This window comes from Nothobranchius furzeri, chromosome 11 (genome assembly GCF_043380555.1).
Source record: "Nothobranchius furzeri strain GRZ-AD chromosome 11, NfurGRZ-RIMD1, whole genome shotgun sequence".
Taxonomy (NCBI): domain Eukaryota; kingdom Metazoa; phylum Chordata; class Actinopteri; order Cyprinodontiformes; family Nothobranchiidae; genus Nothobranchius; species Nothobranchius furzeri.
In genome coordinates this window covers 57,490,608-57,514,437 of record NC_091751.1, presented here as the reverse complement: position 1 = coordinate 57,514,437, position 23,830 = coordinate 57,490,608, and the positions used below count along the sequence as shown (strand labels likewise).

At 43.5% G+C, this 23,830-nt stretch overlaps 2 protein-coding genes across 3 annotated transcripts in view; one reads left to right on the top strand and one right to left on the bottom strand.

Annotated features, from left to right (window-relative positions):
* Positions 1-474: 474 nt before the first annotated feature.
* The window catches only part of ccl20l (C-C motif chemokine 20-like), a 42,954-nt gene continuing 19,598 nt past the window's right edge, over positions 475-23,830 (top strand). Inside the window, exon 1 of the mRNA XM_054739129.2 lies at positions 475-1,047. The gene's annotated coding sequence lies outside the window, so the exon portion shown is untranslated. The remainder of the gene's footprint in view (positions 1,048-23,830) is intronic.
* LOC107384118 (ephrin type-A receptor 4-A) overlaps positions 3,673-23,830 on the bottom strand; it is a 31,035-nt gene continuing 10,877 nt past the window's right edge. Inside the window, exons 6-19 of one of the 2 annotated variants that reach the window (XM_015957192.3) lie at positions 14,479-14,634; positions 13,379-13,882; positions 12,041-12,165; positions 11,738-11,897; positions 9,442-9,553; positions 8,842-8,900; positions 8,558-8,671; positions 8,296-8,481; positions 8,159-8,220; positions 7,875-8,084; positions 7,353-7,529; positions 5,202-5,389; positions 4,914-5,099; positions 3,673-4,586 (exon numbers count right to left, since the gene is read on the bottom strand). In XM_015957192.3, the coding sequence (XP_015812678.3) occupies positions 4,469-4,586; positions 4,914-5,099; positions 5,202-5,389; positions 7,353-7,529; positions 7,875-8,084; positions 8,159-8,220; positions 8,296-8,481; positions 8,558-8,671; positions 8,842-8,900; positions 9,442-9,553; positions 11,738-11,897; positions 12,041-12,165; positions 13,379-13,882; positions 14,479-14,634 (2,357 nt within the window). In that variant the 3' untranslated portion in view covers positions 3,673-4,468. Of the gene's footprint in view, positions 4,587-4,913; positions 5,100-5,201; positions 5,390-7,352; positions 7,530-7,874; positions 8,085-8,158; positions 8,482-8,557; positions 8,672-8,841; positions 8,901-9,441; positions 9,554-11,737; positions 11,898-12,040; positions 12,166-13,378; positions 13,883-14,478; positions 14,635-23,830 lie in introns of both variants that reach the window. The other variant, XM_070541726.1, reaches the window with a different exon arrangement.

The window sequence follows — 23,830 nt, the reverse complement described above, 5'->3', positions numbered from 1 at the left end:
CAGAACACCGTAAGTAAACAACAATTTGGGAGCAACATGGCAAGTCGCGGCACAGCACCACACTTTTGGAGTGACGAGGAAACTAAAGCGCAAACAAACGCAGTCGCTATCTCTTCCGAACTGGGAAACATGTTGTTGTTTTCACGGATACCGGAACAAGAAGAACCGGAAATGACGCATATTGTGTCTGGACGTAGTCCATACCTCCTGACACTACCCCAACGTCCGCATTTATATCGGGTTATGCAAGTGTAACCCGGGTTAAAATATGCATAAATAGTAAAAGATAAGTAAAGTCTAAGAATATAAATATCAAAGAGTAAAATTCATTTGTTCAATTTTCTTGTATATTAAAAATATCAAAGTTCATGTCAAATGGGTAAAAACATGTTTGCATTGTTTAAAATAAGTTATCTTTCTTTTATTGTGAATTGCTTGTGGAAACTGTAATTTCCTACGGGGAGATGGCTGTGAAGGTAACACAGGGGGAGAAGGAAAAAAAAGGGGGAAGAAGGAGAGCGCGAGGAGAGAGGGTGGTTGTGCGTGAGTTTCACGGAGTATCCGAGAGGTTAGCTTGCTTTTATGTACTAGCGATAGGTGTGTTTTGACTTTTTGAAAAGATAAGTCACAGTGTCGGTAAGCTAGTGACATAACATGTAAAGTTTCAGCGTGAGTCTGCTGGACTGTGTGTTTGTTTACTGCGGCCGTGCACGCATTGAGTTAAAGTGAGGCTAACACAGCCATTCGCTAATAAGGACTACTGTAGACTGCCGTTTTGCTAAAGTTGTGAAACTTAAACAAGCTGCAGAGGATCGTTACCGAACTGGATAGCAACAGACAGACCCCAGATAGTCACTCTGAGTGCCCGCGTCACTCTGAGTACCTCTGGCAATGTGGGAAGCTAAAAGCAAGTAGCTTGTGGAGCACGTGGAGATCACGGACCTTCCTCATCTGTGGCTATACTGCGTTCAGAGCGGAGTGCTTTTGAAGGAGCTTAAGACAACCTGTTGCCTGGATTAATCTGGTGGGAACTGCACGTTTCACAAGGTACTGAGTTTATTTATTTATTTTTTGCTCGTTGAGTGAAGAACTTCCAGTTTGGAGATCGTTTTGGATTTATACTGGAGCAATACAGGCCTGCAACGTAGGGTTTATCTCTGCCGGCTTTAAGTTTAGTTTGGGACTATAATTGTTTTATCACTGGTGGTTTACACTGTGTATGTGGGGATTCTGTGTACACATGGGTAAATTGCTGTGGGTGTTTTGCTTTGCCTGAATACTGAAACCTGCCATTTTATTATTTTATTGTTTTCATTGTTTGGTAAATTAAAGGTGGGTTACATTGCTCTACTTTACATGGTGTATGATATGATTTACTGCACTGTAGACACTAGTGTACATGTTCACGTGTAGTGCCACTGTTAAGGAATAAGCTTCATTGATCTCAGACACAAAAGAGAAGTTAATTTAAGAATATCGTACGAGAGTACACTAGAAAAAGAACCCAAAGCCCATTTATTTAATGGTATTGAGTAAATGAGGGCTACACAAGTTAGGGGTAACTCTTTCTATTTATGCTTGTAAACAGGTTATTCTGATCAACTCAGAAACCCGAATACCGACCTTAACCCGATCATAACCCGGATATTGGCTGCATGTAAACGTAGTGAGTGTGTGTCCTGTCACTGTGACCCAATTGATCATGCGCCCTGGCTAGTTGAACAGGGGAGATCTCTGTTTAGCTAACTGGTTAGCACGCATTACTTTCACCCAGGAGTCTGGGGATCAAATCCCAATTGGACCATTTATTTTTTATATCCACCACAGATCTCTCTGAAGAATTCACAACATTGACGGCTTCAGCAACGCTGTGCCACTCCGTGGATTTTCTCTTATTTGTTTTGCAAAAGTACTTCCTTTCATTTCTCCACCTCACCCACAAGTACCTCAATTTCTGCTTCTGTGAAATTGAGCTTCCTTGATCTGCCTTGATCTACGGTCGCCATATCATTGGCGGAGCGCTGCAAGAGCCGGCTTATGTACATGCATGAGATCCACAAGGCGCTTTGCATTGACTATTTATGGCAGTAAGTGGGCGTGGTGAGGGCGGGATGTGACTAAAATGCAGCTGAGAAACATTCTCGTTAGTCTCCGATTTATGAAGCGGACATTGCGTGCAGCTGTGCGTACTCCATGTTTGATGGATCACAAACCTACTTGGCGTAAGTACTTTTTTTTGCTGAGCTTAAGTGCGGTTTTAGTAAGGATTCTATGCAATGTTTGATAAATGAGACCCCAGGGCTATGGAGGTTCCAGTAGAGCGTGGCAAAACCATCCTTTTGAATCAACTGACTAATGGTCTAGGCTCAGTCAGACAGGTTCTTTGGTGGATTTGCCTACAACATTGGTCGTTAATGACAAAATCTCAACCTGCAGCATCATCTCATCTAGATAAATTTGTAAAAAAAAACTCCAAACGTTAAACCCAAGCTCTTGTCTGGTTGAATCATTATCTACTCTAGTGTGGACCATGCTTTTATTTGAGATGTTGGAGCTGATCTAAAGAAGCGTATAGGGTAAAAGTTTAAAAAGCACCAAAGTCATTAGTATTTAACCTGAGGCAGGAGTGTGAGCACAGATCTCCATCTCGAAGGAGGCGGTAATGCAACCAGCAGCATCCATAGCTCAGTCAATAACCATTAACTGTAATGTTATAGCCAATTTAGAAACAGTTAAAGAGTTTATCAGCTGTGCACTTGCCGTTACTTTCTGGCAGTAAATGTGCCGTTCTGGTGGTTTTAAGCAGGGTTCAGTGTGTTGTATCACCACATGCGGCTACCTGCAGACTGTGCTGTCAGTGTCTCATTAAGTGACAGAAGCTTTGTGTTTCTTTGCCTTCAGGCAGGAAGACTCTATCCTTCCACCTCTTCTCCTCAGTGAGTCTCCCAACTCAGGCATCTGCCTCATTAACCACCATCAGCATTTTGTTTGCTGTGTGTTATTTGGATGCACTAAAAGGAAGGCAGGGGTCCATAAATGTGTGTGTGTGTGCATGTGCACACGCTGGTGTGCAAGCAAGCAACACTCATTAGGCTGCAAAAACATTGACATTGTTGCCAGAAAACCAGATCGTATCTTTTCCCACTTTATATATCAAAGACTTCCTCCAATCAACTCCCTGGAGCGTGTGTGTGTGTGTGTGTGTGTGTGTGTGTGTGATATTTATATTAATATATCCAGTGTGTGGTTGATAGTGGGAGACAGATGTTTGCTGATTCGACAGGTTTGTGCTGCAAACTCAGCCCAATTTAGCTGACAAAAAATGTGAAGCCACATGGATGCTCGTGATGACAGCCCACTCCTAATTTTTCCTCATCTTAATTCCAGCTTTTCCCTTTTCTCATGTTTTTCCTCCCAATTTTCTTCTTCATTTCTACTTTGTTTCTTGTTTCCTGTCGGACCCCAGCGCTGTGTGTCACTCCACCAGCAGCGCTCCAGCAGGGTGTTTGTCTACAGTTGGTTTCCTCCTTATAGGCACCTCTGACTCAGTCTTTATCTCCCAGAATTAAAAACACAAAGCACCTCAAACAGATTATTACATCTGCAGTGTATTAAATATACCTCATGGCCTAAAACCTCTACTTAAAAAGCAAAAATAAAGACAGAAACAGCTGAGTTTGGCATTTATTGCAATGCAATATGGCACTCATTACAATACCCCTTCGGTGTTTCTATTTTACAATGTACAAAGTCGATAAAAAAGGACCATAAATAAACAAAAAGGTTCAAGTAGCTAATTCTCAGCATCAAACAGGAGACGTATGTACAGACACAACAGCTCTAATCTAAACATCTACAGAAACAATAGTTCATACAATAGAAATTTATGAAAATAAAAGAAGAATAAAAATACAATCAAATCATACCGTTTGTTAAAACAATCCTTACGAAAGCAGTAAGAGCTTCAGACGATACATTCTGTCCAGGGTCTCCCACTACGTCTTTTAATTTGCATAAGATTACCTAAAGATAGCCGACATCTTCACAGAGAACGTTCGTGTTGAATGCATTCATGCTACACACACACAGACACGCGCACACACACGCATAAATTGGAATTAACAAAATGGAAAACGTTTAATTCAAGTGAAGCGTGAAGAAAACACCTTGGAAGCCATTCTGCTTATGCACGTGTCAGCCTTCACCAAACAGATATGAAAAAACAGAGCTGGAACCAGGATTAGGCGTTAGTCCTATCTGTGGCCACGCCCACTTCGCCCATGGTTTTAGAAAACTCCGCCGGGCGGAAGTTCACAAAAGTGCTGCTTTTCATTCCCTCCTTTCTTCCTCCGCTGTGTTTTTATTTTCCTTCAGTTCTCAGATTTCCACTGGTGAGCAGTTCCTCTAAAGTGCACAGATGAGGTAAATGAAATCCTTCTGAAAAACGGGTTTGTAGCCGTTCTCCGGCTCAGACCGGAACCATCGAGTGTTGCATGTGTTGCATCTGAGACAACATTTCCTGCTGCACACTAGCAATGATTAAGTCCTGATGTGATGGCGTGATTATCCCAAGTCTGTCCAACTCCCTGTGGGTGCACAAACACACATCAGGTCAGATACGGTGACAGTGTGTCACATTTCACATTTCACTTCACATTTTGAAGGAAAACCTGCTATCTTTTATGCAACATGCCTTTACTTGTGTGCAAAAAAACCTTAAATATATTGTTTTTAAAATCCAAATATAAAGTTGCTGTATTGTTTAGAAAAGTTTATAAAGGATCTTTTACACTTAAATAGCATCAGATCCCTTTTGTTAAATTCATTTTATTTCAGAGAGAGCCTGGACATCAGCACCACATGTCAGTGCTGCGTCAGTAAAATAAGTTCCTTCCACAATAAGCTGGACTTACTGGTGCGTGAGAGCCAGGAAACTGTCCAGGCTGGTGTATCCTGCAGTAGCGAGGACGTCTCTGTACATCTCCAGCCCAATGGACTGCAGCCACTCACACTCTGACCACTGTGGCACACACACCTCTGGTACAACGGACACACACACCTCCGAGCCCACCCTCGACTCTAACATTGCACCTGAAGGTCTGTTAATGCAGACAATGACACCATAAATACACGCGTGACTCAGATTAAACTAGTAGATGTGGGAATGTGTGTGTGTTTGGTTTGAGTTGTGGCTTATGTACCTGTCCCCTCCTGTGCGGCGCAGCGTTCCAGGGTTGCGGATGAGTTTATCCAACATGTTGAGTATCTGGCTAAAGGTGGGTCTCTCTGTTCGCTCTCTCTCCCAACAATCCAGCATGAGCTGGTGCAGCACCAAAGGACAGTCCATGGGAGCAGGCAGCCGGTAGCCTTCTTCTATCGCTTTAATCACCTAAACAAGGGAAATATAAAGAAGTCACTTTTTAAACTGTTCAGATATAAAGGTTTGATTTCCTTTCATCAGCACTACATGTAGTGTGGCTTAACAGTTAGCATCACTGTGCTGTGGCTTGTCAAAATAAGAGCCAAAGTTCTCCATAACTGTCAGCTGATTTGATTTATTTATTCACATATAAACAACACACATAACAATATAGATAAGTTATGGTACAGAGAAAAAAACAAACAAAAACATAATAATAACATCATGTGATGGTGTATGACAGAAACCCACCTGGGTTTATTCTCATTGTCACACCCTATTTAAAAAAAATATGTATATATATGTATATATATATACATATATAAAATAAAATAATAATAATAATAAAGAAACAATTAAAACAGTTACGGTTGTTCATTTTTAAAGATCAACACAAAATGATACTCTGGTATTATCAATTGATTAGAAGATTTTGAACTTTTTATAAGGGAAATATTTATGATCATGCAAAGCCTAAAATGTACTGAGTTCACATTTTAAGGAGAATGTGGGGATCTGCATGCCGGCCATTTACATTCTCCAGTGGTGATTAAATTTGTAAGAGTATAAATTATTAAACAAATTATTTTAATCACACTAGAATCAACACAGGTAACCACAAATTGCCTAAAGTTAGGTTTTATTATGATAAGATGCTACGGGGTTCTGGAGTAGCTAGGGATAAAAATGGTATTCATAGGGGGAGCGTCCGTGACATGAAGTAAAACATCATAGAGAAAAAGCTAGCAGCTGCTGTGGGATCACTTTAAATATAACAACTGACATGGTTCATACACCGCCAGTGTGTTTTCCCCTCCTTCTGCCATCTGTACTTGCACTGTCTTTTTCTAATGTTAGTTTAGCCTTCCGAAGGGGTGGATGTGTGCTTTATTTGGAAGGCAAGATCAAACGAAAACATGCTTGCAGAGCAGAAAGAGAAAAAACATTTTTAATATCAACCATGTTTTCTATCAATTACACAGTTTTTAAGTATTCTTTGTACCTAAAATTGGTGATAAAATACAAATTTGATCAACTGCACATTCATAACAGTGCATTAGGTAGATTGATCCTTTTTGCACCACCACACAATTTTATTTATTACAGAATTGCAATTGCAGTTAATTCAACTACTGGAGGATTACTAAGAAACTATGAGTTTGTAACTTATGCGTTTTAGGATTTTCCAAGTTCAAACAACTGCTGATGACTTGTTCTACTCTAGGCTGGAAGTACTCTCAAAAACATGTTCTTGACCTGTGGGGGTGGTTAGATACGTGTTTGTGCCAGTTTCACTGAGGAAATGCCACTTTCACTCAGGCATCATGCTACAATGTCCCAAAGAGGACCCATCATTATGTTACCTCTCCTTGTTAACAATGAACCAAACAAAAGCCACTCAACGGCTTCCCGGTGTGCGATCCCAGATTAGCATTCTGACATTCTGAAATGGGAGGCTGCTCAGGCGTGACATGTTGACATGAACCTCTTCCACCGTCAGTGGGAAGATACGCAAACAAAAACACAACGTAAAACAATAGTTCTGCTCCCAGAAAAACAAAGAAATAATGACTATATATAGCTCACTAGGGGAATTAATTAGCTGCAGACGGAATCAGTCATGTAAAAAAGGCTTTGTGGCCGTTACCAAACAGATTTCTTGTGCAGCAAATTCACTATTTAAAATTACTTTTTCTCAGGTGTTTGCAACAGTAAAAAACATTAACACCTCTATATTTATTAAGAGATCGCCCTTGGCTGCTGAGTGAAACTGAGCAATAAACAGATCTATGAGGTCTACAGAAACACCGTTGGCTCATGAAACATTGGTTTGTTCACGAGGAGTTGTTTTCTTGAACCTTTACAAACCAAGTCAGAAGTGACTTTGGTTTATGCAAAGCTGCAAATGCAAGAGGACCTGAAAATGACTCACATCTTGGTTGTTCATGTCCCAGTAGGGCCTCTCTCCGTATGAAACCACCTCCCACATGACGATCCCATAACTCCACACATCGCTGGCTGTGGTGAACTTCCTGTAGGCTATAGCCTCTGGAGCCGTCCATCTGATGGGGATCTTCCCTCCAGGGGACAGATAGGAGCCTGTGGCTTCCTGAGACAGCAGAAAAGGCTCATTAAATAGCTGAATTTATTTTTAAACACATACTGTATCGACTCACTTTTACATTTATCCAGTTTGCAGAGGAAAGTCTGAAACGTCGCCTCTTAGGCTCTGTTTTTGCTAAGATGTCTGTGCATTTGACAAACCACACCATGAAACGTGGTTTCAATTAGTCACACATTTTTGGCAGCATTTAAGTACGTGTGAACTTGTGTGTGAAAACGGGACAGCGCAGCTTGTAAATATTTGTGTGCAGCAGAATAATGAATTTGCAGAGATGTGTGTCATAAAAACAAAGATATTTTGTGCACACTTCATAAAATTTCTCAGTCTTACCCTCGTTGTGTACGCCGCCTCGGGGTCGTCCTCCAGAACTCGACTCAGGCCGAAGTCCGACACCTTACACACCAAGTTGCTGTTGACCAGGATGTTTCGAGCAGCCAGGTCTCTGTGAACGTAGCTCATGTCTGACAGGTACTTCATACCTGAGGCGATGCCGCGCAGCATGCCCACCAGCTGGATCACCGTGAACTGGCCGTCGTGTTTCTGAATCAATACAAAAAAAAAAGCTGGTTAAAAGCAAAAAATTAAATAAATCGTCAAGTAGTTTTGTTACTCACTCGAAGGAATGCATCAAGAGACCCATTTTCCATGTATTCAGTAATGATCATCAACGGTTTGCCTGAATAAGGAACAAAGTGTAAAAATCTGATAGACCACTCATGATTTAAACCCAAAACCAAGTCCCTCTGCTCACATCGCGTGACGACGCCCTCCAGCCTGATGATGTTGGGGTGGTCAAACTGTCCCATGATGGACGCCTCGGACAGGAAGTCCCTCCTCTGTTTGTCAGAGTACCCCGCCTTCAGACTCTTGATGGCCACGTAGATCTCCCTCTTCCCCTGCATGCGCAACCGGCCACTGCACACCTCTCCAAATTCTCCTACGCACACAGCAACCGTTAGCGCCAGGCAAGCATGTGTGTGTGTGGGTTGTGTGAGTGCCAAAGCTGGCCTTACCTATGCCAATAACCTTCTCGATATGAATACTGCTGACATCAATCTCTTTGGCGAACTCGTGGATGGCCTGATCCGGGTCTTCATATGTAAACGGATCCACGTAGATTTTGACTCCTGCCATGAAAGAGAGGTGGGAGCGGACAGGAAGTGAAGATTGGAAAGGAGGAATGAAGAGGAGGGTGAGAAACAGAAATTGTTTAACTGCATATGTTATGTAAGTGTCTTTGAAAGGAGGTGTGAAGAAGGATCTGATGGAGGAGATGGTACAAGAACGTGTTCATTACCGGGGTTTAGATGCTTCTCCTCCTCCGAGTCCTGCTTTGTTTTACTGTACTTGCTCCTCCTGATGAGACACAAATAATGAACGTTTAAACAGATGCATAAAAAAAACTGTCACAGCTTCATTCATTCATCTGGTTTTTATCTTTGGGCTTTTCCTTAGTTGGGTTGTTTTTGTGGATTTGCTGCAACAGAAGGCAACGGCAGCAAGAACAGAGACTGCAGGAAGCTCAGAACGACCAGATGAAAGGAAGGAGGGGCGATGCCTCAGGTAGCGAGAGATAAAAGATGTTTTCTATTAAACAAAGAAACTGCCAAAAGCACCTTTGTGTCTGAGCAGGTGTTAGTGTGTGTGTGTTTGCGTGTATGGCTGTGGGCATTTGCGCATGCTTGTGAGTGTGCACGCCAACTGAAACTGACACAAAAGCTGCTGAAGACATAAATGACAAATCAGGGGAAAAGGATTATCACTGTCTCCCCTCTAGTCTCCCTTAAAAAAGCTTCAGGTAACACACACATTATGTCACAAACCCATCTTGTCTGGTGTGTGTGTGTGTGTGTGGGTGTGTGTGTGTGTGTGTGTGTGTGTGTGTGTGTGTGTTTACCTGCGGCTAATGATGAAAACTGCAGCAGAAATGAGGAGTAAAATTCCAACGGCGCTGATGGACAACAGCAGGAAGGCGGAGTTAACACCTTCACCAATCAGAGGGAAGGGATCTAGAATGAAAGGGGAAATGAGGTTACAGTTATTTTAGTAATGATACCTTTTGACATCAGAACTTTGATTTAGTAATGCCTTATTTAATGATTACAAAAACTGCTAAAGGATTTGCATAAAGACGAAGTTCACTTGTTTTTTTTCAACGAATCGGCAGTGGTTTCCAGTAAAAATGACTGCTTTGTGAGTCGACCTCTGTTGAAAAAAAAAGCTCTCGCGCTCCTGTTTCAGGAACTAGAAGTGAGTCACAGCAGAGGTGAGCTCCAGACGGCAGGATTTGGACTCTTATTTCCTGATAATTGGACATCTTGCCTCTGATTGGCTGACAGCAACACAACTTTATCACTGACTTGTCTGCTTTGCAACGTAGATGTTTTATCTCCACAAGTAACACAAGCTTGAAGGAGTTCTGCCGTGTGGTGCAGTTGCTAATGCTAACGGTTAGCTTCTACTAGCATAGATGTGCTCTGCTCTCTCCTGGATGCTAAATCATCAACAGCATTCCCCCTTGCGAGTCAGGATGGCTGAGTTCATGAATGTGCTTGATGTGCTAACGTCCCTAGTTTTTTGAATCCAAGCATTTTCTGTTTTTGTTGGCAGCCAATGCAGGAAACAGGGGCGGATTTAGGACTGAAGAAGATCCGGGGCTTAACACACACGCGCGCGCACACACACGCGCGCGCACGCGCACACACACGCATGCGCGCACACACGTGACACGCACTAGTCAACATCATATATATATATATATCTTGTACCACATAATGTTTAATCTGAAGCTACATATTCAGCATATTCAGGGCAGAGTATTGTTCCTGTTAGTGTTTAGTGTGAGATGATAGTGAATATTCCCTTTCTTTCTCCAACAACTTTACCTGATAGTAAGCTAACTTTAGGCAAACCAGCAGCACAACAAATATTTTCAAATAAGACTCACAAACCTGAGTCAACACCAGTCTCATCAAAGCTGGGGTTCTGTCGTTGTACTTTTGGTCTAAAAAAACGTCCTTATATCCATCTTCACTCATGCGTTTCAGAGACTGCAGAAGCCAGCTGCTGAAGGGCTTCTCTTCAGTCTCAGGTAAACTGTATACTGACTAAGTAGCCTAGTGGTAGAGTGTCTGCCCTGAGATCGGGAGATCAGGGGTTCGACTCCTGGTCGGGTCATACCAAAGATTTTGAGAAAAATAGGACCCAATGCCTCCCTGCTTGACACTCAGCATTGGATTGGGGTTGGATTGGGGGGTTAAACCACCAAATAGTTCCCGAGCGCGGCGTGTCTGCAACTCAGGGGATGGGTCAAAATCGGAGAATAAATTTCACCACACACCTGTGTGTGTGACGACTAAATGGGACTTTACAAACTACTGCCAGCTGCGCCCTCTCTGTGTGACTTTGGTACTGCATGTTACTTCCGCGATTTAGATCCGGGGCTTATCATGAAAGATCCGGGGCTTCAGCCCAAGTAGCCGGGCCTAACGCCGCCCCTGGCAGGAAATAGCGGTTGAAAACAATGTTCATGTTTAGCCTGCATGTAGAACTCAGTAAAAACAGTTTCAAGGTGAATTTGGTATTTAAAGAGTAAGTAACCCCCCTACAACAGTCTCACTCCATGTCCTGTTTGAAAAATGCGAAAATAAAAAGAAAATGCGACAAAATAAACGTAAAAAATACCCGTTTAGCCAAAAGCCATGGCAGATGTGGCTGACTTCAATTAAATATGGAGAAGACTTTTAAGCTGAAGATGGCAATCTATTAATATTTCAAAATAAGAAGCACTAAAATGCCTAAATAATAACCACACATGTCTACAGCACTATTAAACACTCATTAATAGTTATTCAGCAAAAAAAGTTGCTGTGGGGGTGACTTGCTCTTTAAGTTTTGCTGCGTAATCAGGCTAATTAAGGGCAGCAGCATACACAAGGTATTTTAAGCATTCAGACTCAGTACCAACATTTTGCTTAACAAACATTGTAAAGTATTAATGTGTGATTTCACTGAGGGGTAAGGTAGTTAATAACTGAAGCTAACAGCATTTTTACGTCCAAAGCAGCCATATTGGATTTTACAAACTGAACTGTTATGCCACCTCAAAGGTTTTGAGAGAAATTTTAGTAAATCTAGGAAATCAGAACATCCAACAACAAATGAAATGCACCTTACACAGATTCACCTTTTACCTGAATTAGTGGAGAATTCAAATGGAGTGCTATAATCTCCATATCCGGCGGCTGTGCGAGCGCGCACGTGGAACACGTAAACCGTGAGGGGGTTGAGACTTGTGACGTCGACACTCCGCAGGAAAGTCCTCATTATGCGGTATGACCTCTCTCTCTGATCCTAGGTAGACGGGTCAAAGTGAGGAGTCTCGTTTGAACGCCTGATAGAAATTCCACCTTCACTATGAGAAAAACACGAGCAACTCGCTCACATGTTGGCATTCACAGAGCTGCCTGAGCCGCACTGACCTGCGGGCTCCTCACCTTTTCATAGAACTTGACCTCGTATTCCAGGATGACCCCATTTGGTCTCTCCGGCTGTTGCCATGACAATGACAAACTGTGCCTGGTGACATCTGTGACTTGGATTGTTGACACTGGTGATGGAGCTGAGGAGCAGAGATTAGACGGTGTGACCTGTATGAAGTGATGAACTTGACGTGCTACAATGCTGCTTGGACGATGACAACATGACAGCTGAGCGTTGTGCCTCTTTGTCAACAATCTCTTAAACCCAGTCCACCTGAGAAATGACCTACATCTAATTCCCTCCTAATCCGCAGGGACAACCCTCCTCCTCCTCCAACAACCCACCATTTCCTCTTATTTTTGTCTGCATTTGATTTCTGAACATATGGTGGTGCAGGCTGGACTTGACACTTCCCAGGCGCGCTCCCACGGCCTGCACACGGCAACTTATTTCCCCGGAGCACCTGGAGCCAAGCAGGTGTGTTGGTATCTAAACACCACCCTTAAAACTTAAACCAACGACTGTTGAGATGTAACAGCATGCAGGAAAAGAGGAAATAAAACAGAAAGCACACACTAAAAGCTAATGGAGGGAATGCTCAACGAGCGCCGCGCAGCAGCTGACTATTTCACAAGTAAAATGAAACACTTCATAAAACGTGGGCGAGTTTTCAAATACTTGTGCGGATGAGAAAAACTTGTCAAGTCTTAACAATGTACTGTTCTGCTATTTTTCTACTGATTTTTTCCTTTTATTCTTTCTATTTCTCCCTACTAGCTAACGATTTGTATAAAAGTCAGCGATTTACAGTTTTTTGAATACATTGATGTGCTTTTGAGAAAAGCCCTGTAATTAATTCACTTGCTGTTAGGTGTAGGAGGACAGAGTAATAACTATGGCAACTACGACGGCGATAGTAGGAGCCAACAGTTTCTGATGGGAAGAAAAAGAGCAAAACAAAAGCAAATGCACAGTTGATACCAAAGCAAAGAGACTGAACTAAAGCAAAGGGCTATTTATAATCAGCTGCTCTCTTTAGCGGGAGGATTTTATTTTTATTCTTTTTCATTTCATGAAAGCTAATTTGCTGAATTTGTATGGAAAATACGGTAACGCCGTCTTGTTGGATAAGCGCATTCACCATGCACACATGTCCAGATCTTGTGCATTTCACGCTACAGCAGTCTTGACCGTTACTCGTGGGACCGAGCCTCCCCGCGGGGCCTCGTGCTCGGAGCAGCAGTGAGTGTTCAGCTGACCCACTTTCAGAACTCTTCTACAAGCAGATTTTGTGTTAACTGAGTCAACAATCGGACACATTTATCACACGCAGCACTTCTCCTCCTCCTCACCTGCTTGGTTGGTGGTGACGCTGACGGATGCGCTCTGCGATGCCCCTGCTCCACTGACCTGGGAAACCCCATTGCGCGAGTGGACAATGAAGGTGTAGTGTGTGTGGGCCCTGAGCTTGCTCACCACCACCCTGGTGGTCTGCAGGCCCGTCTGGTCCGGAGAGAAGAGCACGTCCGAGCCGCAGGGCAGACAAAGCTGAGAGCTGATGTCAGAACCGGGCCAGCTCTGGAGAACCCCTCTGCCCAGCTGCACTTCAGGTCCCACAATCCCTTGGTCTGACTGCATCCCTACTCCGCCATGTTGAAGCTGAGGCTGGGAAACGGTGCGGTTCCTCGGAGCGGCCCGACCGTCGGCTGGAGCGCGGCTTCCGCTTTGACAGATGAGACACTCCAGACTGTAACTGGTGTCGCTTCTCCCGCCGAGCCGACGAGGGGGGGCCCACTCCAACACCACCGAAGTCTCGTTCACCACAGAGATGAGCTGCTGGGGTGCGGATGGTGGCTCTGAAGAAAAAGGTGGTCCAAATAAACATCAACTCTCCATAAACCGTAAGGGAAAGTGGAAGAAAAAAGAAAGTGGAGGGTTTGTTTTAATTTTGCTTTGGCATGCAGACGTCTGGCATGAAATCAGAAACCATATGGTGCTGAGACGGTTTTGATGGTTTGGTTAGTTTCTTCTGTCGTATTTATTTATTTTGTGAGAGATTGTGTGCATGTGTGTGTGTGTGTGCGTGTGTGTGTGTTTCCCTGTCTCCCAGGCCAGAGGAAACCATGTGCTGCGTATGAGGATAATTAAGTTTAAGACACACACAGCATGGTCTCCGAATCCCTCGCACAGACTCCCAAAAAGAGTGAGGACATTTATTTGCTCCTCAATGTCTTCAGTTATCGCCGACAGACAGGATGTAGATGGAGGCTTAGTCATAAGTAATGGGATCGTGAAACAGGGGTGGCATTCAGACACGTTTGTGTCACCTTCTGTTGGGAGGAGATAGAGAGTTTGGGGAACAATGACTGTGCTCTTGCCTTTTATTTGTGAAAAATGCACACAATCATTGTTGGGTTTTTGTGTCTGTGCATGCGTGAGTCTGTGCTCTTACGGGTACAGGCCATGGACGGAGGGTCAGCGTCACCACGGAAGAATCCCGTGTGGCAGTCGCACACATTGGCCCCGTCTCTGAGCGAATGGCTGTGCAGAGGACACTTGGAGCACTCGGCATCTGAAGCCTTGGCCTTATAGAAACCAGCAGAACAGGCTGCAGAGGGATGGAAACACAAAGACACAAGCAAGAAATATCAAAAATGAGATATCTGGGATGAGGAGACAGCATGTTACCTCAAACATTGAGTTAAAGACTTATTTCAATACACAAAAACTATTTTAACTTGCATTTGGAGCCCTACTTGTATGTGCGCAGGGACAAAGTTGAAAACAATGGATTCATTCATTCATTCATTATACGAACATTGATAAAGTTTGTGTCTGCATGCATTAAATCAATACATTTCCAGTGGTCTCTAGTAGGAATGAATGCCTTGTAACCCCTGCTTGACACTGGAGGCATCAGCGACAACAGAACGATTCACTCGCGACCTTTGCTGTGCGCACACACACACACACTGGGAGAACCTCAGCCATGCTCGCAAGATCACAAAATCCCTCGAGACTTCAAAGGCCACAGTTTGTTTATGCTGACCGCCAGTAAACCAAAAACAAGGAATCATGTTTGATATCATATATGATGTTTCTCTCCGCTGCCAGGATGAAAGTCATGGAAACCACACGCTGCACTTGTCACTTGTGTTGATGTAATCTATGAAATCGCATCGCTGCAATAGTCTTTTATTTAGAAAATTACTTTGAAACCATATGTGTTTTCCTGTCTAGCTCTATGTTAACTGCAGAAATTGTCATGTCCCAGAAGCGGCGGTGAGTTGGAGATGATGTTTGAATTGGGTTGACCTCAGGGGTGTCCATGAATGTGGCGATACAACAAATAGATGACGTTTGCAGTTTTTAAGACTGAATTAAAAATTATAATAAGTGGTTTTGGCTTGCTATTAGCCCTAGTGCTCGTTAGTAAAATCAGCTGAAATGTCTCCTCAGCCTCCATCAGGAGCGGTTCATCACTAAATCACACAAATCAACTGTGTTCATGATCTAAAACATGCAGGAAACATGCTGGAAGCTGACTGCAGCGCCAGGCATGCCAACTCCACTTGAATAGGTCCAACAGGGACCAGACTGGCAACTCCAAAGTTGCAAGTGCATTATTTTGGCCACAGAAGGCGGTGGAGGTCTGAGTGACTTTTGATTTGTCATTTTAGCTCAAGAAAATGATTTACAAATATTGCATAGTATGGCTTTAACAGGGAATCCCAGGCCAGACACTTCCAAGACATATCCAGTGATTCCGCGAGATCTCTTTGTTCCATCACAAACGAAGGCGGTTTAAAGCTGCTGCCACCTAGCTGTTGGAGATTGAACTGCACCACACAAAAAATACAGTAAACGCTTGCATGCAAATTCTCAATAAAAAACAACAACGATACACTGGTTTTAATAATCACTTCGGTATCATAACATGAAATATCGCAAACTGTCAGTGTATTGATATTTTTACATGCCTAGTTGTTAAAAAAGCAGCAGCAGAACATATTTTTTATGGACAAACAAGGTGGATTTCAACAGTGATTGAAGGAGTGCTCAGAGTATATGATGAGGATGGCTCTCAGCCAACACAGCACCAAGTTCTACCTCGACATCTGCAAAACAGACCAAGTTATAGAATTGTCTGAATTTGCTAAATCCAGTTAGCTGTGGCAGCCACTCGAACACGTAATTACTTTATAAAAAAATCATCCAGTGGTCCTCGAAATATTTTTCTGTGAATGGTTGCCAACAGAGCTTACAGAGAACAATGTAGTTTTAACCAAAACGGTTTAAGGAACTGTATTTTATTGATCTTCTCAGACCAAGTTCAGCATCCTGATGCAGATTCTGAGCAGTCAGCACTGAAATAAGGCCACCGACTCTTGACACAGTCATCGTGATCTCATGCATTGATCGCCTGCGGAGTCTGGACAGTAAGTTACTCAGCATCTAGCTTGAAAGCTCAAGGACAAACAACTGTAAAAAAAAAAAAAAAAAAGAAAGCTAGACACAAAGCTAAAGTGAGGGGGGGGAGGGCCACACTGACTTCTTTTATCTTGAATTTTGATGAGCAAAGAAAGAAACACCTAAAAGAACATCTACTGATCAGCTCCCACTCACACACGCAGAACAGAAACACTGGAACCGAATACATCAAAAACTCCACACAGCACCGACAGCCCACACACAAACATTACTGACATTTAAATGTATGAAAGGAGAGAAACAGAGAAAGAGATGGATGGAGAGAGGGGAGTAGAGGAGAGAAGGAGGGAGGGAAATCTTCTCTCTGTATCCCGAGGAGTTCACACATTGACAGAGCAACAATACAATAAATGAGTGCATAATTATACTGCTTGACATCCACTGGTGGAGCAGAAAGAGATGGCGACGCGCGGTGGGTGCAAGCAGTTTTTATTTGTGTTTAATTTGTGCAGAAAATCCCTCGTTTGTTTCTACCGCACGTCTTTCCAGCACCTTCTTTTTCATCATCACGTCCTATTCACTCTCAATCCCAGCACATAGTCCCAGTTCCATCTCTCTTCTGGTTTATTTTCCTCCTCAACCCCTTTCACGTTTCCAATGCACTTCCCAGTGGGAGCAAACAGGAATGTTGGAATGCTGCTCGAAAGTGTCAGGGTGCTTTATGATGCTCTCAGTAAATGACAGGGAGGAAGTCTCCTCTGTAATCTCCTCAGACCAACCATCGTGCCCCATCTGCGTGAGCCTCTGCAGATTTGCTCTTTCACACACTTGATCGCCCTCCCTTCTCACACTCGCTGCTTTTGCACTTCCTCTTCGACCTCCACTTATCGCTCTCTGTGTCTCTGATAACTCTCACGCTCTGCCCGTGTCTCCACATAACCCTCTCCTCCCGCATCGTCGGAGGGGAAAGCTTTGAAGCTTCGTCCGTGGCTCCCTCTCGATACCAGCTCCTAAACGAGCCTCCCACAGCCGGACCGAAACCTGTAAATTCATAAACACGTTTACAGCTGATAAGAGCGGCTTTCATCTAGTGAATGATTCGTCATATTGTGTCAGGTGGTGGAAACAGGTGCGAGATAAAACAGTATTTTTATTGTCCAGCTGTTAAGCACATTCCTTTGTTTGCAGGGAAGAAGCCACAGTTGGAGGAGAGAGGGAAACACTCGGGGATGTGTTTAAGCTGTCGAGGACTTTGAGGTTGATTACAAGACCGGAGAAGAACGCCAGGGGCTAACATGCTGCCTTTGTCTCTGTCCCCTCTCCCTCTGACTCTGAAGGATTAAAAGACAGAAACGGTGTTTGAAACCGTAAACTTCTGTCAGAGCCCTCTCACGTCTCCTCTCTTTTTGTTTTCTGTAGCCTTTTGTGTCTTCTTTAGCACCGGTTTTGACAGGGGGGGGGGGGGGGTTTAATGTTGCTGACCTGGAATAAGAGCGCATGAGGGTGTCATTAGCCTGACATTAACCCTATGCTACCGAGGGCCGTGCAAGTTCGACAACTGAAGCTGGACTGATGGGGACAGAGACGAGGCGAGGATCTGACTAGAATATTCCACCTGTCAGAAAAAGGATGTTAATAACACTGAAATCAGCTGTTCGCAGACTGATGAAGGAACTGGATGAGACCACGCCAAGGGGGAGAGAAAAATAAGACAGATGAGAATTGGGAGATGAGGGAGGAGGGAGAGACACGGAGGAGAAGGTGCCCTTTGATTATTATCAGCATTGTCTGCATTTGCATATGCATTCTTCTGCTACCTAAAATGCTAATGCAGCTCATTGGAAATCCGACTAAGAGCCTCATCGGCACACTGTAGCCACGGATATGTGTGCGGATTCTCCTTGACCCCATGTTATCTGTCATCATCCCTTGTTCCTTCCCAGCAGAGGGGTGGAAACGGAGGAAGTACCCCTGACTGCTTGGGTCTGACACCTGTCTGTGTGATGGATGGGGACACGGATGGATTGATGGATGGAGGGATTGATAGACTGCAACACAAGAAAGAGTAACACTATTTATCCCCGAGGGTCGTGCCCCTTTCTTAATTAAAACCAAAAGTCTGGAGATACAAGGAAAGTTTATGAACATCAAAAAAGGGAGCTGCATCTTCTCATGTCACAATTTTGGTCCTGATTTTTAAGGAAAACTCGATTTAAAACATCAGGAATGCGCCAAGAGGATGCAACCGCTTTATGTTTATGCAAAACTGAAGTACTCGTAGAAACTGGTTTAAATTTCAGACGCTAAAATGAGTAAAGACTGGTGAGAGTGCGTGCCTACCCGAACCCAGCAGAGCCAATATTAGCATTTGAAAGAGGCTCTAACAATAACCCCTCCTCCCTATCAGGAACAAATCAACCCCGCCACCAGTGGCTGACACACACACACACACACACACACACACACACACACACACACACACACACACACACACACACACACACACACACACACACACACACACACACACACACACACACACACACACACACACACACACACACACACAACGTACTGAGGATCTCAGAGAAGAAGAGAAGGGAGGGATAATGAGAGCTAGTCCTGATGCCAGGGAGCTTCAGACAGCCTGGTGAATCTGGCAAAGTCCCTCTGTATTAAAACCAACCTGGGAGATACAATAACACACACACACACACACACACACACACACACACACACACACACACACACACACACACACACACACACACACACACACACACACACATTCATGCTTTGATTGCAGTGGTGGAATTCAAACCATTCCCCCCACCTGAGTTTGACTCACTTCAGACAATCACTTGTGCCTTTCCAGCATCTTTGCTTACACACACACACACACACGCACACACACACACACACACACACACACACACACACACACACACACACACACACACACGCACACACACGCACACACACACACACACATGCACACTATCTCTCTTTGTCTACATCAGCAGTCCAACATGTCCCCAGTCCAGAAATGCGATGCAATAATTAGTGGGACCAACTGCAGCGATCACGCTCTCATTCCATCATTTGCTTACTCTTTTTTCCTAGCGTTACTGCTGCTCCCCCCCACCACCAGCCACCACCACCCCAACTGCCTCTCTGCTTTAACTCCTTATGTTGACGAGACACTGCAGGTGCACTGGAAAGAAGCGCGAGCATGAAATCTCTCTGGATGGAGGGAGCACAGGAGCAGACACATTCCAATCCTCCCAGGCTGTGAGCTGAGGAGAATAGGACGATCATGCAAAAGAAAAAAAAAATAGAAAAGGAGAAGCAAAGAGGTCGATGGAGAGATGGTGAAACAAAAAGCAGAAGGCTCCTCTTTCAGTCCGCCTCTCCATTTCAAATTCTCTCTGTTGTCTCTCCTCCCTCATTTCCGATCATTCCAGACGGATCGCAGCTGTCAAACTTTTGACGTCTTCATCTACCTCGGTCATGACCCTGCACCCTGCGAGTGTGTGTGTGGGTGCATGTGTGTGTGTGTGTGTGAGAGAGTGGCTGTCAGTCAGAGTTTTTGACGACTTCATCAGGCTCAGTCATGACCTCGGTCTTAACCAGGGCTTTTCATAAATAGAGGGAGTTCCCTCTCTCTTGTGTTTTCTCTGCTCGTCCCCTTTGCACCCGGTGACGACCCCCCCAACGGGGGAGGAGCGCCCCTGTATTGATGCCTTCTGCTGTCAGTGGCCTTCTTTCAACCCCCTCTTGCCCCATTCAACATCTAATCCCTTCTTCCTCTCCAGAGCTTCTCCTCTCCATCCTCTCCATTCTCATTATCCTGGGTCAACACGACAAATGAACTTTTCACATCAGCGCTCCGACCGCGTCTGCTGGCGTTTCAGCTCATTTCAGCTGGAGGTTTGAAAGATCCCAAAATCCATTAACAACGTGTTGCAAACTTTCTAAATAATTAACAACTTGACTAGCTCCACAAATGAGAATAGTTTAACTTCACTTCTGAAGCGGTTTGGCCTTGTTCTGAAATCACGTAAACGCATACAATGCTAGCTTAATATAAGAGGAAACACCCTCCTCTTCTCCTGCTATTATCAGCCCAGCAGCTTGTTAAACCTCTCCACCCTCGGATGCCTCCAGCAGGGGTTTGAATGTGCTTGTTATAAAAACACAAGCATGGTACGTCCACTTAAGAGGCTGCTTATTACGTGACTCAGATGGATCTCATTTGTTGTTCAGACTATTTGTGGTAATAAATCCTGCAGACCTGCAGCAGAGCTCATGGCACATTTAGAACAGCAGCAGTGCCACCTTCTCATTGTTTATTTACTTTCTAATTTACAGTTTCATGAAGGCTGGCATGAAAAAATCTCAGGTTTCAATCTAGAGATGAGGTCTCTGTGTCTTTACTGTTTCATAACTTTCCCACTAAAGTCTGACTTCACTGTATGTGTGGCCTCATAATCATTGAGTGCTGAGTGCATTTCAGTTGATTCTGCTGCAGAAAAGTCAAACGAATATTTGCAGATTTTAGGAAAACCTGTAAGGGCTTCTCCAGTCTTTCCAAAGGAGCTCACATGGGCTGACAGATGCACACAGCTGGATCAGAACGTAGACCTGAGAAGGTCAGATTACAACACACACACAACAGGAGAGGTGAGACTTTGCTCTCTGATAAGAACTGCATTCCTTCATTTTATGTCAGCATTGGTAATAACACTTTTCTGCTACATTAACCATTTGAGCGGCACTTTTATGTGCCTTTGTCACCAAACAATGTTGAATTCAATGGTAAAAACTTGTATTTTCACATGATTACCTCCCCTTTAACCTTCATTTATTTAAAAAGAAGATGCAGAAACTAGTCATTATTTTTTTAGATATAATTCGTAAATGTTTTAAACACTTTACAGTGCATTTCATAAGTCCTATACATTTTTACATGTTTTGCTTCCAAAGAGACAGATTTCCTTGTATTCTCTAAATTTGATTGCAATTTTCCCCCAATTTTTTTTCCCCAATTTTCCAGACTTTCTAATTGTTTTCAGTTTTTTTTTATCTAGTTGCACCAGTTTCAGATTTGGTTGTTTGTTTCACTTAACACCCACTAAATGAAGCACTAAACCATTAAAATGCACTTAAGCCCAAAAGACTGATGAGTGTGGTGTCGGCACTTAACAGACAAAACAGCTAATTCAAATTGGATCTTAAGGGACGTGGTCACTGATGAATCATCCATCATCTACTGTTTGAAAAGTTTCCTACAAGTGCAGGTCATTTATTTATCATTTGATAATTCTTTGACCTGCCGGTCTCTGACGAGCCTGTTTAAAGGTGTGGAGAACAGAAAAACCCTTTTTATTCATTATTTGTGATAATACTTGGTAAAGCTGTGATTTTCATGCAGGCTGAACATAAAAATAGTCTCCTAGACCTATCTCCTGCATTAGCTTCTGATACAAAATAGACGGTGAAACTCTAAGAATTGAAAATCTTGACAGATCTACATCACACTGTCACTTAACATTAATGCATTCACCCATCATGACTCGTGACGGGACAGGCTGTTGTTGGTTTAGCGTCCAGGAAACAGCAGAGAACGCCTGAGCTAGTAGAAGCTAACTGTTAGCGTTAGCAACTCTACCACACAGCAGAACTCCTCCAGGCTTTTGCTATTTGTAGAGATAAAACATCAATGTTGCAAAGCAGATGGAGTCAGTAATAGAGTTGTGTTGCTGTTACCCAATCAGAGGAGAGTTGTCCGAATATCAGGAAATAGGGGAAGCTACTTTGTCCTCCAGCTGACTTCTCTGTGCTGAAGCAGAAGCTTCTGCACCTTTTTTTACACCGAGTACGACTTACAAGGACTAGAAACCACTGCAAGCGTATTGATTAAATGAGTTCCACACCTTTAACATGATTCTCAGTAAAATATGTCATCACGTGCACCAAAGTCCTCTGAAAACCGGACTGAAAACAGATATTTAAAAAAGTTGCAGAAAGCCTGAATTAATAAAATAAATAAATAAGTTACAGGAATATGTAGTTATTTATAATGGAGTCCATTTTCAACAATCCTTAAATACCTAAAATATTCTTGTCTGTTATTGGTGCGGAAAGTGAACGAGCTTCCCTTGCTACCAGAATTAGTTCTGCTGTCTGAAAGAACGCATGTGAGGTGAGATTAGGAAACCTTTTGACCTCACTGACAAGAGAAAAAAAAACTTTATTCAGTTGATTATTTTCTCTCCACCATGCTCTGCCCCTTCTTTTTCCTTCCTCTTTCAGCAAACCCTTTCCAGCCAAAAACAAGAGAAGACTGAGATGTCTGTGTCATTCTGCAGCATCAGAAGTTTCCCTGATCAGCTCCGTGTATTCATGCAGACACTGATGGATTTGCAGCAACGCAGCTGCCCCGAGCCAACAGCCTGACAGAGCAGTGAGAGCAGCAGAATGAGAGAACAGCAGCAGATAAATAGACGGCATTTCACATCTGTTGGACGTTCAACCGAGTCAAGAGGATCTCTTAAATCTAGCAACATCTTTCAGAGCTCAGGGACGACCTCCTCCCTCTTTCAGTGAAACGAAAAGGGCAGGCCGGGACGAGATTCCAGAGGACATTTATCACACGGAAAAGTTCAGCTTTGTTATTTCATCTCACTGAGAAAAAAGCAAAGATGTCCCTCTTCTCTTTCCTGCCAACTGGCACCAATCTGCATCCCTCTTTTTATATCCATCTCCTCGTCTTTCCCTCTCTTTGCGTCTCCTCTGTTCTCGCTGAGTTATGGGTCTGTTTGTTATACAATTAGCCTGCTGGGATAGGCTTCATAAATAAAACCGAGGGTGTAGATCAGCGACTCGTTCACCCTCGTCTCTCAATTGGTCCCTGTCCATTTGTGTGTGTGTGTGTGTGAGAGAGAGAAAGAGAGAGAACAGATTGTGTGTGCATGACTGAATAGCAGGAGTATAAAGTCACGTTATAAAAGTCTGTTGCACCCCACATTAAATAACACACAATAAAAAAAAATTAAACGCCACAAGCATTGTGTCCAACTTCCTCGTTAGTGAGAAGTGCAAGCCGAGCGGATGACTGTCAGCGTAAACACCTGAGAACATTTTTAAACCGAAGGGCATGATAACTCATCACAGCCTGAGCCTGGACGTGGCTCAGCAGATCCAGATGATAAAAAACAAATCTGGTTCCAAACAGAAACAATCTCCAGCTCCAAAACTCACTCACTAACAAGCTCCAAATAGATCCACACATTTGTTCTGCACATGAAGTGTGAGCGACACTCTTTTCATGAGTTTTTCCTGACAAATGTTGTCTCCACCACACAAAGTTG